We start from the raw sequence: 17047 nt of genomic DNA on the forward strand, positions 1-17047 counted from the left end.
GCAAAAGAATAACAAACCCGAAGCCTAAGCAATTAATTGATATTGCCCGCTAGCCAAATCCTATATGTATGTAATAATAATTTTTTAATCATATAATTCGATAAATAAATACATCAAACAACATTAACAACATTAACAAACACACAGATAACGATAAGGGCTACCCCACAGTTTTATGGCGCCCCACACATGCATTTACTCCTCATTCAAATCAAGCTCTATTTTTGGTATGTCTGTGTTATGCAATGTCTGTATTGGCTAATTGGAGAGAATGAGAGAATGTCAGAGAGAAAGAGAGAGACGATAAGGGTGTTTGCGATATCATTGTGGTGGACCGTGTGTGCCAAATCAGTCAGTCAGGTCAGGATCACCAGCGATTGAATTGTTTGGAGAGGATGATGATGATGATGATGATGATGAACTAGGTTCGATGAAGATCACCGCTCAATATTCGAATGAAAGTTTTTTTGAATTGTTGATTCATCATCGCGTAACAAAACGGATTCAATGGACTGTCCACAGTCGGCCAGGTGCACCATCATGTCGAACCGGCAACCGAAAATAGAAACAAAAAAGTAACAAAAATAAGTGATGGATTGGAAAAGAATTCACTTCACCCTCCATTTCCAGAAAAACTTTCTGCTATTCTGAATGAGCAAAAATGAAATGAGGGAAAAAACAAGAGTTTTTCTATGGCAATCCTCTTAGAGACTTTGTTTCTAGCTAGATTTTGCATGGAAATGGCAAAATCGGATTGGCCACATCAATCAATCATATGATGATGATGATGATGTAAGCAAGTGATCTTTTTTCCATTTTTCTCTCGAAAACATGAACAAATCCGATTATAGTGATGTTATACTCGACCCAACTACAACATAAACTTACCTATTGGCGTAGCAAAGAAAGTATGTAAAATAGAAAAAATGATGATTTATACAACCGGAGCAGAAACCCTCCACCAAAGCCACTATATGATATGGTGTCCAACATAGAATGAAAGCGCCCAGAATAAACGATATTGTTCGCAAAGCCTTCCGGGCGCGATTTTCTGATTTAGATTTCTGTCGTTGTTGTTCGCGTTGATGATGGTGATTGTGGTGATAGCGGCGATGGCTTTTAACGTTGGTCGTGATCGTAATCGCATTCGGCTGTTTTTTGGTCAAACTATTCTTCGTTCGTTTTGCCCGACGAAAGCGTCCCGGACGGTCGCTGGCCGATGGTGGTTCAGGATCGCCTTCTGTTCGCAGTTTGGTAGACGGCTGAGCTGGTTCCGATTTTGCTTTGGTTGGTTGCTGTTGGCCAGTTTGATGCAACAATAAATGCGTATGTTCATTTGGTGATGATCCATTGTTGGTCATCGATGCTAGTGGCGGAAATTCTCCCGCTCTACGCAACGATATAGCAGCCGTTGTGGTCACCATGGTAGATTGAGTACCGCCCGATGCTGTCACTATCAAAGTGTGCGTTGGCTCAAGCGACGCTGTAGTGCTGCTGTGGATAGGGAAAATGGATTTCAATTTTGCAAATCAAATCAAATCACTGACCTGGAAAGGGTGAGATCAATTTTGGCATCGTTGTCATTGGTTGTTTGGTCTGTGGTTGTCAGTGACTCTTTATGCTCTTTCTTTCGACTCAATTCGACTAATCGACGGAATTGATGATTGTTGTTGGTTGTGGTTGCTGTGGTGTTATTATCGCTATTCGAAACGATTGGTGATCGAGGTATCAGAGGACCTTTACATAGGTCAGGTGTTTGCTGAAACGAAGTCAATTGCGATGGATAAAGGTGATGATGATGATTCCGATATGGTCGACTCACTGTCGGCGACAAATGATGTGGATGATGCGCGTGAAAAGGATTGACGAAATTACGGGATAATTTTCGCGGCTTCACAGATTCCGCAGACGCCTTGTTATCGCTGCTGACGGCAGCTGGCATGGCTAACGACGAAAACGGTGCAATCGATTCGATGGGCATATTTTTGCCAAGGAAACTTTTTAGTTTTTTGCGTCTTGTTCGCCGTGGTTGCGGTTGTTGTTGTTGTTGTTGGTTGCGATTGATGGAAAGATTGTCCGATTCATCTGATTCGAATGTTGGCGAACTTGATCGTTCTTCTTCTTCGTAATCGAATTCCTCATCGTAGTCGTACTCGTCGTCGAATTCGTCCAGCGAATGATGACTTGATCGTTGTCTTAGCTTTTTCTTCGTCGATCCGCCATGGTGACAGTCACAAGTTTTGATTGGCTTGCCACCGACAGAGGTCGACACCGGTTTGGTTTCGTTTGAGGATGTATTCGATGATGTTGTTGTCATTGTGATTTCATCACGTGAGATTTGCTGGTCTGGTTTTTGCGTTTGAGTTTGGTCAACGGCTGAATCACTTTGCGATTGAGTCGTTTCGGGGCTGTGGTTTGGCTGCGTCAATAGAATGAACATTTGTTTGGCCGCTTTTTTCGATGGTTTCGAAGTTCGTTGGTTGCGATTGTCCGAGCCACCACCGCCGCCAGTATCCTGTTGTACGACAATCGGCGCCAAACTTTGCTGGATTTTTTTTTGTTTGGCATCAGATTTGCGGGCCATTTCACTTGCGGTACGGTAAATGCCCATATACAATACGATCAATATCACAATGGTAACGTAGAAATAGCCAATTATCAGCGAAGTATTGAATACAGCATTCTTCAAAAATTGTACCGCACATTCGCCTGGTGACAATTCTCGTTTGCCGGTGAAATATTCCCATCCCATAATCGAGGTGAAAAACACCAAGAACGGTACAATCCATGTGACGGCAATCAACCACAGCACTTTACGTTTGGTGCGCCATGAACGATATTTGGCCGCTATTTTCACCGAACAATAACGATCGATCGTTATCGACAGTACTGTATAAATGGAAACCAAGCATACGGTGTGGTCGGTGGCTAACCATAGATCACACGGGATAGCGCCCAAATCCCATCGTCCCATCAGTTCGTAAACAGCATAGAAGGGCATTGATATCACACCGATAAACAAATCGCTTACCGCCAACGAACAGATAAAATAATTGGAGGGCTGCCGTATCGAACGTTCAACGCAAAAAGCGACCAGCACCAATGCGTTGCCGGCTATCGTTATGATCGAACATAGTGCTATGCAAACGGCAATAAATATCGTCAGCCAGAATGAATAACGCAACGATATCTGCTGGGTCTGATCTGTGGTCTGATTTGTGATCTGATGATGATCATGGCTTGTTGTTGGCCCAAACGAATGGCTGTCATCGATGGATGTTGATTGATTGATGGCATCATCGATGATGGATGATTGTTGATGATAATAATCGTCGTCGTTATCGTTATCGTCGTAAGCGTAATTTGTGAATCGATCTGTTGTGGTTGTGGTTGTGGTTGCAGTAGTTTGGGCAGCCGCTATCAATGTGAATAACAAAGCAGCCATAATGTTGAAAATGGTCGGCGGCAGTGATGACGAAAACTTTACCAATCTGGATCTTTTCATCATCGTCGTCATGATCGGGGGTTGAGGCAGGCGAACAGGAGGGACGGTTTGTCGTCACTGAATAGGCCTGTCACTTTTCATCATCAACGGCGGCAAGGGCTTCATGTTGTAGTAGTGATGAGCCATTGTGGCACTGAACCAAATGAAATTCATAGACGCGTTCTGAAAAATGAAAAAGAATGCCAGAGAATTAGATTTACTGGATTTGTTTTGTTGATTTGGTTGTAGTTTGTCAATTACATTCACTGAATTGTGTGCACTGCACTGACATGACAAGACAAGAAATGGAATCAAAAAAAACTGCCGACCGAGCTCAGAAATCAAATCTAGAGATGAAGAAGACAGAGCAAGAAAACAACAACACTAAATCCGATCAAATGACAACTGCCTTATTGTTTGGTTGCATGTTGTTCTGGCTTTGTCACATCACATCACGGCCTAGCCAAAATCACTCATTCAGTCACCAAGTCACGTCCTATTCAAATCAAATCATCTCATCATCATCGATTTAATTGATTTATCATTCAATCAATCAAGCAATGTTGCGTTCACACCTTGTCATCATCATCGAATCTCTTTTTTTGCGTCTTTAGCGCAAACTGAATTCGCTTATCGTTGGCTTCAAAGCCTCAAGCTCGGCTAAAATTGTCGGGCCTGTCAAGTCGGCTGATGAACCGCCTCTTGTAGTTTTAATTAAAATGGAATCTGGGATTTGATTTGTGATTCTGTTTCTGATTGTTGGCTGCAGATGTCTTGTTAGGAAAGTAAAGGCGATTATCATCATGGTCATGTCCTCTGTGCGTCCATTCGAGTGGTAAAATATTGACAGGCAGGCAGACAAGCAAGCAAATAGAGAATCCCTAATCTCTCTGCTAGGCTTGTCGTTGTTCATCTCTCCAGCAAATCAATCTGATTTCTGATTTTCTTTCTGCTCCGAAATTCCAGTTTCCAGTTCAGCAATTCTTTTTTTTAATCAGAAAAAATTCATTGTCATTGCTGGATGCTGGACCGACCAAATGAAAATATGATAAGCTGATTAATCATTGGGATCATCATTATCATTGGCTGCATTGCTGTCCAATTGATTCCATATCTTTCCATCTTTGAATTTCAATTTTCCAATTCCAATTTCCAATTGCAAAATCAATCAACTTTTTTCTGCTGCAGCCAGAAGAAAAAACGGAGAAATTTTGTTTGGTCGAAAAAGTCAGGTAAGAATCCGATTAGTGCAGAGATTAGTTGTCTCGACTCTAGATCATTATCCAAATCAGACAAGGATGATGATGATGATGATAAATCGATTCCAATTCGGGGTTAACTTAACCTTGCATGTTGGGCCTGCTGTTTGGCATATATTTGTCATCATTATTTTCGTTCATTCAGGCTTTATCAATGAATCACAACTTTTGTTTACAATATTTCCGAAAAAACGACGATAACCGATTCTCTCTCTGTGTTGACTTAATGCGTTTCGTTGTTTCGTTTCATTTTTTTTTGGAATCATTCAGGAAAAGCAAATGTTTCCTGCTGCTGCCTTACTCTTTCTTTCTTTATTCTTTAAATGGCCAAACTGACTTTGAATAGAGTGGATCGAAAGTCGAAAAATCGAATTGGAAATGGAAAACCGAAAAGAAAAAAGAGCAACAACACAAGCACCACCAAGTAAGAGAATCAACAAAAAACATCTTCCATTTCGATTGGGAAATAAGGATGCCGTGTGCTTTCAATATGGTGCCAACATTCATCATTTTCGCATTTCACAAACAGACAAACTAACCAAACAAACACCCAACAAACAAATCTCATTTCTCGCCAGCCCCAAAACCGGAACAGGAAAGAACAAAGAACCAGCCAAGTTTAGTTTGTTGTTGATCGAAATGCAAATTTCCCAATAATAATTTTTTCCAGTTATTTATGTAACCGAAATGGGGCTCCGTTTTCTCATTTCGCTCATTTCTCTTCATTTGATTTGGTTTGGTTAGTATGGCGCCCAATTCACTTCTCTTCTGAACAGAGAGAGAGTCATTAGGGCTCCCACCATCATCATCATCATCATGATTGGTTGCCGGTAATTTTTTTAGTTGGTTACGGTTATATAAGTATGAGTGAATGGCACTTGCACCCATATTTGTTTGTTTATTGTTTGCAATTGGAATTGCAGAATTCAATATGGTCCCCACTGCCATTATTGTTTATTCATAATGCATATGTTTCATTCACTCAATTCGAAAACCATTTCCAATTGACCCTATACCGATTGAATTTGGAATGGTGCTCATTACGCTCATCAATGATGATGATGATGATCATTATTAAAGTGATATAGGAAAGACTTATTGATCACTCGATAATAATAATGTCGTCGCTCATTAGTGCAAAAGTCACAATCATAATGATAATGATGATCATTCTAATTGATTCTTCCAGTGAATAAAGCCACTAATGATTATAATCATTATGATGATGCCAGTTGTGTTCTGCAAACAAGGTCTCTTCACAACACACATCATTGATTTTTGATTATTCCAAAATGATGGTGGCTTTCACTGGGGCCAGGTGAGGTTGTCCAAGACCATGATGAAGACAAATGTTAACACACACACCGGCTAGGTGTGGTGGATCGCGATCTGCAAACTTGTTTCCCTTTGATTAATTAGCCATCATCATCATCAAAGTTTTGGCTGTCGTCAAGAAAAACTTTTTTCTGGGTTGTCATCGTGCACAAAGTCTATGTGACGATGATAGATCGATTGGAATCGAACTGAATTGATGAGCAAAGCAGATGACAAGTTCGGTTTGTGCTGCATCCAATAATTAACCCCTCATTCGTATAATTGGAAAACGACGACATACCAATGATGGCTTCATTCCATGCAGCCAATTTCATTACATAATTCCCAGCGAAAAAAGAAAAAAATTTCGATGCTTGATTTGAATATTAATCACATCAGCAACAAACCCGAATCAATCACGAAAAAATGAAAAATTCCATAATGCATCCTCACAACATTAATGATAATCACATTCCGATCGTCAAACAGAGCCCAACATTATTGGCAAATCTCAAAATGCATCATGGCAGGCATCATCGTCACTGCATGACTCCCCATAACACAACATAACATTCAATCATCACATCTTTCATTCGGGTGATTTTGGACACAAAGCAAAATCAAAATATTTTTTGCCCAAAAAATATGATGAAATGATCGACTCTACACCAGTCTCACTCTATACACGTGTTTTTCCTTTGAAATGATGATCATGTCGATTTTCTAAGAATAAGCTTTGCATGGAGAATGTTTATTTATTTATTTATTCGGCTGCCAATCATCCTCATAACATGACAACAACAATCGATATGGAGGCCAAATGCCTTTCACTTTGATCGTTTGCTTGTTGTTAATCCAAACATTCTGCAGTCATCGCCGTAATTGTTCAATTAAGACGTTCTTGCCACAGATTTCAAAGGTGCTTTTCCGGCAACCAAAAAAACAAACTTCAAGCGAACAATGACGCATGTTCGGCTGGTTTGACAATCTTTCATTTGACAAAAGTGGATTCGGTTGAATCGAGAAAAAGAAAAAGCGACGAAAGAATCCCCTGGAGGCTTGCTTGGCAGCCACCATGATGGTGGTGATGATGAGTGAGAGTGAGACATTTTCATTTCAATTTTTCATTTCTTTTTTTTGTTCAATTTTACTTAAAGCCATGTGTTTGGTTGGTGATGGAACATCTTTGGAATTCTTCCTTCTTAATCAATTGATTGATCGATTCACCTTGTATCTATTGCGAGCGTCTATCGCGTCATGACCCAAACACATTGGTGATAGACTCATGGGAAATTTTTTTGGTTTGCTTTCTTCGCAACACACACTATCCAGAAAAAATTGATCGATTCTGGTTGGTCGGTATGGTGATCATCGTCAGGCCAGATGGTCGACATTCACACATTTTCCACTGATTCAGTCGTCGTCATCATCATCATCATTGATCAGTGCCAATATTATTATGGATGGCCCACACAAAAAAGATTATCCTATATTTCTTCCACAATCAATATCGATCTCAATTGGAAAAAACCTCTCTCTCTCTTTTTAATTAAAAAATTTCATTGCCAGGCAACCAAAGTTTTGCACTTGTTGACGACAAACAAACTGAAAATGAAACGGAAAGTAAAGTAAAATAATAATAAGCACTTACCATTTGAACCATTAACATTATTGATTTGAATGAATCCTACTCTCGATGATAATAATAATGATGTGCCATGCATTTCAATGGGATACGGTACAACAACAACATTGCTATTTCAGGACACAATCCATTTGCATGTTTGTTGTGTCAGTGTTGTTGTTGTTGTTGAATGCAAACACAAACACACTTTTCACCATAGCGAGTTTGAGAAAACACCCCAAGGCATGATCTGCATGTTCCATTTGCTGTTTTGGTGTTGAATATTTTTGGTAGCGAATATTTTGCAGTCAGAATCTGAAGAATGGAGAAGGAATCAAGAATCACATTTCAACATTTCAATTTGTTTCAATGCAAAACACACAAAATGACACAATTGTGTCTATTTCCACTCAATCAGCTAGCCTTAGGCTGTTTGGCAAACAAAATGTCTTGAAAAGTTGGATGCACTAAACAGATGGCCATCATCATCACTGAACATCTTGAAAGATTTCACTTGGAGTGTTTTATCAGGTCGATATGGTCGAAACTGATCGATTCACTCATAATACACCAGTGATATTGGCCGCAATGGCCGGGCGCCTTTTGGTTCCCTATATCGACACAGCCGACACTTGGCAATTCGGGCGCGAAGGAAACACAACAAACAAACACTGTTATCACAAAACGAAACGAACGACCGTCCAATCGACCGACTGACTGACTAACTGAATGAAATGAAATTGGCAAGCTCCAAAAATATCGGGTTCGATTCGGATTCGGCAGAAATGCGTTAGCTGCCGATGTTGTTCGGCATGGCCGATGGCGTCATCAATGAACGAATCTCCGCCTTGTGTGCACATGTCATACTCACTTCTCGACAAGCCAAAGTTACCATGCGCCTCCACTCCATTTGGTTTTTGCGAGCAAACCAAATTAACGAAGGTGAAAATTACTTCTTGGAGAAGATAAGGAAAATGATAAGGAATCAGATAAGGTAGCCCATATGCATCTATGTATGGCCTACGGTCGAATGTCAGAACGAGAAAGACATCCCCAATCATACACCAACCGTAATTGAATCAGCCAGATTGCAAATGGCAAAATGTTGTCACAACAACTCACTCGCATCATACACAAGGAATCTGGCAAGAAAAATGCAATTTATTCTTGGGCTTTCTGAGGGGCGAAAAGGGGAAACGAACAAATTATGTGATGTTGTGCCTTGTGTAATTGTCATTGTACCATCATTAGAGAGAGAGAGATGGAGAGATGGAGAGAGGGAGCAAATTGCAATAATAATTGTTCTTCACACTTAATCAATCAAATTGAAAATTTGACAAAAAAATGTTCGTTTCGGTCATGTTAAGTTGTGTGTTACCTTGTCGTTGTGTCGAAGGAATCAAACTGCTGACTGTTTGCTATCTCCGGCAATTGCATTCAAACAGCCAAACAGCCAAAACACCAAACCGAAACTGGGAACCATTCGAGCGAACAATGGGCCCGATCGGTTGGTTGGTTGGTCGGCATCCAAATCTTTATGGAGCCATCTCGACTTTCGTCATAAATGGGCTCGATTCGATTCGAAGAATTTTCTTTCTTTCTTTCTTCTCCCGACCGACAGATTAAGTCTTATCAAACAAGGCAGTATTCTTTTTGGTTTACTTTTTTATTCTTATCACTAGATTCGGATCCCGATTTTATGATTTGCTCGAGAATGGCACCTAAAATGCCACATTCATTCCATTTTCCTTTCATTGTTTGTCGGATAAAATGATGATGACGATGAGGAATTCAATTTGTCGACCAATTTGGTGTTTGCGCCTTTTCTATTCCATCGGACAAAACACCCAAGCAATTAGACAAGCAATTCTCCATCTCTCTCTCTTTTCACCAAATGCAAACACTGTTTTCCTTGACAAATTCATTTAGTATGTTTTTGGCCGAAACAGAATTTTTGATTCTGGCTGAATAAATCAATTGTCCACCTATAGACAAACAAATGCTAACATAACCACCTTGTTTGTTGACACAATATGCTAATCCCAATCCTATCCTTTCTCTTATCTCTTATCTGATTTTCAGTCACTTTCAATGTTGCTTGTTTGGGCTACTGGTTTGCCCCTCAAGCTACCCCAGAGCCAGATTGTGGTTTTTGTACGCCCATCCATTTTCGCTGGCATTCGATTGATATTTGATGCCCGAATGAATGGCTAGATTGAATTGATATTAATTACAATCAAACGGAAAAGTTGATGATGAAAACTAATAGTAAAACGAAGCAAACAACAACATTATTCTTTGTTCGTGCCGGAAATCTCTACGGAATTCTTTTTTCAATGGAAACAAAACTAAACTCTATCACAAACAATGTTGATGATGAGCAATCGATTGTTTGCTGGATGGCAATAAATAAACTCATCATAAATCTCGATAATAAACAATCACCATGACAGCCAAGTCAAAATAATAATAATAATATTTAATCAATTCGTCATGGAAATTTTATTATCATCACCGACTTAATTGATAAAACGCGCAATGAGTGAAATTATTGACAAACAAAAACTAAACTAAAGCAAAAATCACCACTTTTTTTCCTGACCACGTTTATCCAAGAATTCTATTGACGGATGCTGCCATAACGGCAAGCCTATCCCGTTATCGACCGATCGAGTGATGATTAGTGAGATGAGTTGAGTGGTGTTGCTCGATTGCAAGACTCAACCATCATTCCAGCCAAACATTTTTTCTCTCCGTTTTCCTGGGTTTTTATTTGAATTGAAAATGCAGTACGACACTTTTTGCTCATTTGTTTCGCTTGTTTGGTTATTTTCGGTTTGGTTAAGTGGATGTGGTTCGGATGAACTTTCTGCTGTTCCGTCCAGGGTGATAATAACTTCATCATCTCCATCGCAATCATCATATCGCTCGTCATCACTGCCGCCATATCCAGTTAGTTTTTACTGGAGTGAAGATAAATATCCCAATCCAAGGGATGACCCATTTGGTTGTCGACAGCCAAGAAGCTCATTGCTGTGTGATCCGGATCAGATTCTTGATGCGAATCAAGGTTTGTGCGAACGAATCTGGCAATCAATTCAATTTCATTTATTTTTCAGCGCAACTAATTCGTGACCTTCTCGAACAAAATCGACGTTCGACAAAATGTTTCTGCGAGAAATGCCCATCGGGTGAAGCTGGAATCAAAGTAGCAGTCGCCCTAGCACGAAACATTGACGACACTCAATATGGGTAAGTGTGTGTCAGCTCGATTGGGCGTCAATGCAAATCCGGTTTGTTTTCGGCAAATGATGATGCTCAGTCATTAGTTTCTAGCATCCATATCCGTCAATCATCATCATCATGTGACCATATCTTTTTCTCTTTTTTTTCATTTCGTTTGAATTTCCGTTCTAACTGATGATGATGATGACGCCCTTTCCCGTACAGTGATTCATCATCCCAGCAGTTTGCCGATCATCTTCGACAGAAATGGCGTTATTCATTATGCAATGATTCGTTATTGTTATTAATGATACAATCATATCCTGCTCCCAAGTCATCGGTACGTTATCGTTATTATTATACGAATCTAAATCACTTGCATGCCAATATTAGATAACCACTTCGTTAGGTCGAATTGCCGAACGTTTATTTCCGCATCAATTTTTCGCCGAAATTGTACAAAATATTTCCATCACAGCAACAACAACTACGAGTAACAATGGCCTTGGCGTGAACGTTGTTCATGGCGACAATCACTTTCAGGTATGTTTTTGGTTTGGTGTGCATTGAAATCTGTCAATCATTCGAGATTGTGGCAAACAACCATACAACCATATAATCATTATAATGGACTTATGGTAACCATCGATTACTAGATTTGATTTGATCGATTGGTTTGCTTTGGTTGTTTGTGAATTGGTCGTGCCCATTTGATTGATTGATGATGATTTTTTATTACCAACCAAGTCGATTGACCCCGATTGATTTTGTTTTTGATAGTTATTACGTTCCATGTTGACGGCCATTACCGATCATGTTGAGCAGATTGCCGACCCATCCATCTATCAACGAGACGATCATCAATTGCTGGCAATGTCAGCCGTATCCGATACTGATAGCCGTAACAGCAATACGGCTATAATCATTGTAGCCGTTACCACTGGATTCATATTTTTTCTAGCCCTTATAGTGGGCACCATTCTTATCGTCAAACGCCGTTTCCAACAGGAACCAGATTCGGAATTGCCTGAACTGGATCCACCACTTGGATATCAAATGGTGCCCAATACAGCTCGTAAATCTTTGGTTCCCGTTACAGTCGATGACGACGACCACGACGAAATAGACCACGATAACAACAATGATAACGATGATAATGGCAGTAATAATGATGAACAGCCACCAACTCATATCCTAGGTGATGAAATGACGCCCAGATCCTAATGGCCTAATAATGATAATGATTATCTAATTAACTTTAAATTAATATGTAACCAACACACATTCCTTCTTTTCGATAAATAAAATAAAATTCTATGTTGAGATTCCCACGTGTCTCTCTCTCTCTCTCTCTCTCACACACACAATGAAATTCCATCGGGCGCCAATTAACCTAGTTCACAACAACAAAACTAAACCAAAATTATCATTATGATTGTGGATGATCAACTTTTCTCTCCAAATCTCATGTCTCGATCTGATTCCGAGGAACGTGCTAACCCAATGTGAATGGTGTGGCCAGGAAAATTCGTGACCAGATCGTTACCCTAGTCAAGGTCATTCACTGAGAGAAATAAAAAGAGAGCCTGGCAAACTGGAATTTGATGATGAAATCCAAAACCGAATAAATTTTTTTATTTGGCCAAAAATAAGTGTAGATGTGTTATGGGTATAAAAGAGACATGCACAAATAGAATAAATAAATAAATATAGTTTTCATAAAAACAAGCAAAGCGAAAAACATTACATTTGCATGATCATTATACAGGAATAGGAAATGCGAATAAACATATTACATAGCAACAACACAAAAGCAACCCAAATGCCATTCAAAACGCCTCTGGGTCACAACAAACAACACTCATATTCAATGACAATAAAGCAATGAATGAATGATGTTTACTTTATGGTGGTTTGGTTTGCTTATTTGAATTGTATGACTTTTTCCGAAAACCAAACCGGCACATCTAATGGTTGAATGGATGGTTATTTCAAACTGATTAATTTCATCAGCAATTGAATGATTCGCACGATAACAAGTTCGGTAGTGGTGATTGAATCATCATTTATCGTCGTTGGATGATCTTTTCGCAAACTGTCATAGAAGTTGTCGGTTGATGAGGATGATCGTTGTCGATATTGGGAAAGAAATAGATATCGTAATAGAGTTTGTGATTTAAGAGCATCGGCCATAAAGCGAGTCATCGAATCCAGCATATCACCGGCGCCATTCATCAATTTTAATCCCAGCGTTGGTTTGGTCAACATTGATGATGTTTGTGGCCGTGATGGACGTGTCCATATGCGTTCCCAAGGCGAATCATCATAGGTTGCCATTCGATAACGAGGGGCAAATTCACGTTCGCGCATTACGTTATAAACACGTTCCGGATGATTAGTTATAATGGCATCCACGTCCGATCTGTTCAACGTGATCCACCAAAATATAGCAAAGGTGTTAATCGAGTGCAATCAAACAGCAAAACAATTTACCTGAACGCCGTACGAATGTTAACGGTAAGATCTACGGTCCATTGATAAACTTTGCGGATATAATTTCGGATAGCGAAAAAGGAAGGATTATCACGTCGTTTGACAATCTGTGTGAGGCGGCCCAGGTTGTAGAATGGTGTCATGCAATTGGATCGGCCATCCCCTTGCCAAATGTTGACAACCATATCCAATCGTTTCCACATCGATTCGATGGCAAACAAGGGATCATTCATGCCAACATCCCATCCGATGTACTGGGTGAGAAGCCAATCACGTCCTTGGGATTCCATTTCATTATGGAATCCCAGAACAAAATCATAATCAAATACATGCCCGATCGATATGACGGCACGTAATCGGGATCCATTGGGCGATCCATCACGTGTGCTGGTGTTGTAAAGATGCTCCAACATAACCGAAGCTAGTTGTTGTCCGGCTAATGCCTTTGCTGAATGACTAATTCGCATCAGTTTCAAATCCAATACGATCAGCAATAATCGTTTGTCAAACATTGAACTGGACGGTGTTGTTAATGAACGAATTCGTTTCAAGAAAACATCGATTCGCTCCCGTTCACCACAACGACGAAAACAATCACAAGGATAACCGTGAAATGTATAAACGGGTGTTGCGTTTGGTGCAAAATAAACATCAGTCTCGATAGCGTTCGCACCACGATTCAGATTATCATCCACTTCATTGATACTGTTCACCATATGACCGATGTTCCAAAATGGACGATTCGCATGGTAGAATTTGGATTTGGGACCCAACGATGACACATCACTGCTGTTGCTAGTTTTGGTCGTAGTTGGTCTGCACTGAATCCACGCCATCAGGCTGCTGATGATGTACAACATCCAAATCAACAGAACATAAGGTGAATTGAGCATTTCACAAAGCAAAAGATCACTTCACTTTAACACACGGATATCCGGCGGAATTTCTGAGCAATCAGATCGGATAATCACGAAAACACCAAACATCAAACAAACAACCTTGATGAGAATCAAGTGCAAAATGTTTTTATCAAAGGATGCTCACTGATGATGATCACTTAATGAGATGATGATGATGATGATGAAGATCTTTTTGATCGACTCTCTCTCATCATTCAACCAACCCAGCCTAATCAATGTCCAGAAGCAGAATGATGATGATAATAATGATAAACATATCTAATGTACAACGACGATGATGAAAAATATGGATAAAGGTTATATCTAGAACATCACATCTAAACAGACAATTGCTTATTCAATATTATCATTATTATTATTATTATTATTATCTTATTATTCATCATCATTCTCATTCCGAGCTGAAAAAAAGAGTCGACCGCCAAAATCTTGAAAGCAACGGTAGTGGTGCTGATGGTCAGTTGGTCATCTGGCCATCTGGGTAACAACAATGAATGAATGAATGGCCACCCAAAATGACATCATTTTTCTCTTGGCGACAATACCCATGACAGCAATGGGAAACTGTGTTGTTTTCATTGTGATGGAGAGAAAAAAGAAAATAATAAGAAAAGAAATAAAAACACTAATCGTGATTGACGGCAAAGAAGCTTCGATTGAGGGTAAAATTCATCAACATTAAAAGCAATGGAATTAATGAATGAATGGATGGCCATTAGTGCCATGCTGCTGATGGAAAATAACCAATGTTGTTCAATATTTCATGACATTTCTGCTTACGACAAAACCCAGCCTAGATCGATGTCGTCGGGATTTAAGGCTTTTTCGGCCATCATCATCATCATCAACGGGGGGATATGGATCATGAATTTTTGATCAACCGACAGCCATACAGCAAAAGCCAATTAACCAACCATCATCGAATCGAATGTAATGTAGTAGCATGTAACCGACAATGTAAAATGTTAATGAAGCAATGGACAGATTTTCTGTTTTGCTTTGTTTTGCTCCTGTTCGATCAAAAAAATCAAAAAGAAAATCTCATTCATCACTGAGTGAATGAATGAATGAAGGCAGCAATCAATTCAAAATGAATGAGCACATCCTTCATCCATTCATTCATCGATTTCTGCTGAAAATAAACGAATAAATTATCATTGAACATTGATGATGATGGTGGTGGTCGGTTGATCGATTCATCATCATTCGTCATCAGTGGACATACCTTTTCATCGCTCGTTTGTTTTTCATTGCCATTCTGGTCATCGACGTACACCTCTGCCCGTTCAATCATCATCACTGTCATGAATGGGATTGACCTCGATTCGTTCCACACAATTACTTCCGCTAACTTGAAAATTTTAAAAAAGAATTATCATTTTCCAATTAATTGTTAATCTGATGAGGATGATAAATCTTATCTTCATTGCTCGAGGCTTTCTTTCTTACAACGACCATACAATCAAGCAACAACAACAAAAGCATCCATATTGCCAGTCTTACTGTCGGATAGGATTCTATAGGATTCTTTTTGTTGATTATATTCAATTCCTTTTATGCAAATTATGAGTAACAAAAATTTTCCTTTCCAATGAACAAAACAATGATCACCATCACCATCATTGCAATCAATAGGAATCGGAGAAGAGTAGAGCAACTTTTACTTGAATGATTCATTATCACTATAGTGGAGTAATAATGATGATGATCAATTCTAATTCAAATTCAAATACAATCAAGCTAGACATGAGCATTATAATGGCTATCATCATCCATATTTGTTATTTTAATGATTCCATACTCATCATGTTGGCCTTAAATGAATGAAATTCTCACTTTTCTTTTTCTTCGGTCGGTATGAATCATGTCCGTGACGCAAGTAACTGCTGCTGGCTGCTGGTCCAATACCCTTTTCCTTCGCTCGCTGTCTATTCATCGAATTCAATCGAACGTGTCTAATGTCGAACAACGATGCAAAGAGTGTGGCTCGAAATGAAATCAATTTGAGGGAAGCGAACAAAAAAACCAAACATCATCCTGGCCATTATCATGAACAATGTGGCCATTGTCTTCCTATATCGAACTTTATGCAAATGAGAATTCCTTGGAAAACATTCCATTCCAGCAGGAGGACTATACATCATCCATACAGCTCTCTTTCTATTTCACTATAACGATGACACTTTCTGTTACGCCGTCAATTATAATGTTGTTTGCTTTTCTTCCACATTTGATACAATTTTATTGATTTTGTTTTCGCTATTTTTTCGGGGAAACTGCTGCCGACATCTATCGTCAGCCATTCAGATTATAGCTAGACAATGGCCGATATTGCTCGCATTCTTCATCGATAGACGGCAGCAGCAGCAGAATCCGAAATATCCAACATGATTAAAAATATTGCCATGGACAACCCTGCCGATGTTGTCGTTGATTTCGTCGTTGCCGATGACAAGGACAACGACAAAACAGACAGGACACGCAGTGCTTTCTCTCAGGACATTTTATCCCCTCTCGCTTGACAAAAAAGATTCTCAAGCGCAATTATTACTTTATCTACTGCCATCCATCCTGTAAGTCTGATGAGAGTTTTTGTGCATCGTTTTTCATTGTTCTGTGATGTAAGCACACCGGGAACATTAGATAAATCTCGTGAGAACTGTGACCACCGCTTCACAAAAAGCTGATTCGATTTTCCCGATCTGGCCACTGTTGTGGCGACTAGGCT

The 17047-nt window shown here is 39.5% G+C and overlaps 3 protein-coding genes across 4 annotated transcripts; 1 reads left to right on the plus strand and 2 right to left on the minus strand.

Annotated features, from left to right (window-relative positions):
• Positions 1-63: 63 nt before the first annotated feature.
• LOC113794812 (muscarinic acetylcholine receptor gar-2-like) lies at positions 64-9100 on the minus strand. Of its 2 annotated transcripts, none has more exons than XM_075823818.1 (4): positions 7709-9100; positions 1548-3667; positions 889-1494; positions 64-512 (listed from the first exon to the last, which is right to left on the minus strand). In XM_075823818.1, exons 2-4 carry the CDS (start codon positions 3515-3517, stop codon positions 422-424), a joined length of 2667 nt encoding a protein of 888 aa, XP_075679933.1. In that variant the 5' UTR covers positions 3518-3667; positions 7709-9100; the 3' UTR covers positions 64-421. The 2 variants fall into 2 exon arrangements, with proteins under 2 accessions (XP_075679933.1, XP_075679934.1); XM_075823819.1 differs by having other exon boundaries at positions 889-1491; positions 7709-9097.
• Positions 9101-10250: 1150 nt separating this feature from the next.
• LOC113794815 (uncharacterized) lies at positions 10251-12231 on the plus strand. The gene is made up of 5 exons (XM_027344956.2): positions 10251-10751; positions 10801-10933; positions 11132-11246; positions 11300-11449; positions 11687-12231. Exons 1-5 carry the CDS (start codon positions 10466-10468, stop codon positions 12128-12130), a joined length of 1128 nt encoding a protein of 375 aa, XP_027200757.2. The 5' UTR covers positions 10251-10465; the 3' UTR covers positions 12131-12231.
• Positions 12232-12539: 308 nt separating this feature from the next.
• Positions 12540-15994, minus strand: LOC113794818 (dermonecrotic toxin StSicTox-betaIB1i-like). The gene is made up of 3 exons (XM_027344958.2): positions 15545-15994; positions 13400-15329; positions 12540-13328 (listed from the first exon to the last, which is right to left on the minus strand). Exons 2-3 carry the CDS (start codon positions 14290-14292, stop codon positions 12893-12895), a joined length of 1329 nt encoding a protein of 442 aa, XP_027200759.2. The 5' UTR covers positions 14293-15329; positions 15545-15994; the 3' UTR covers positions 12540-12892.
• Positions 15995-17047: the final 1053 nt, after the last annotated feature.

Source organism: Dermatophagoides pteronyssinus, unplaced genomic scaffold, assembly GCF_027571235.1.
Source record: "Dermatophagoides pteronyssinus isolate colony J.1.1.1.1 unplaced genomic scaffold, Derpt_VIB-CSIC_2022.12 sq0037, whole genome shotgun sequence".
NCBI classification, from domain to species: domain Eukaryota; kingdom Metazoa; phylum Arthropoda; class Arachnida; order Sarcoptiformes; family Pyroglyphidae; genus Dermatophagoides; species Dermatophagoides pteronyssinus.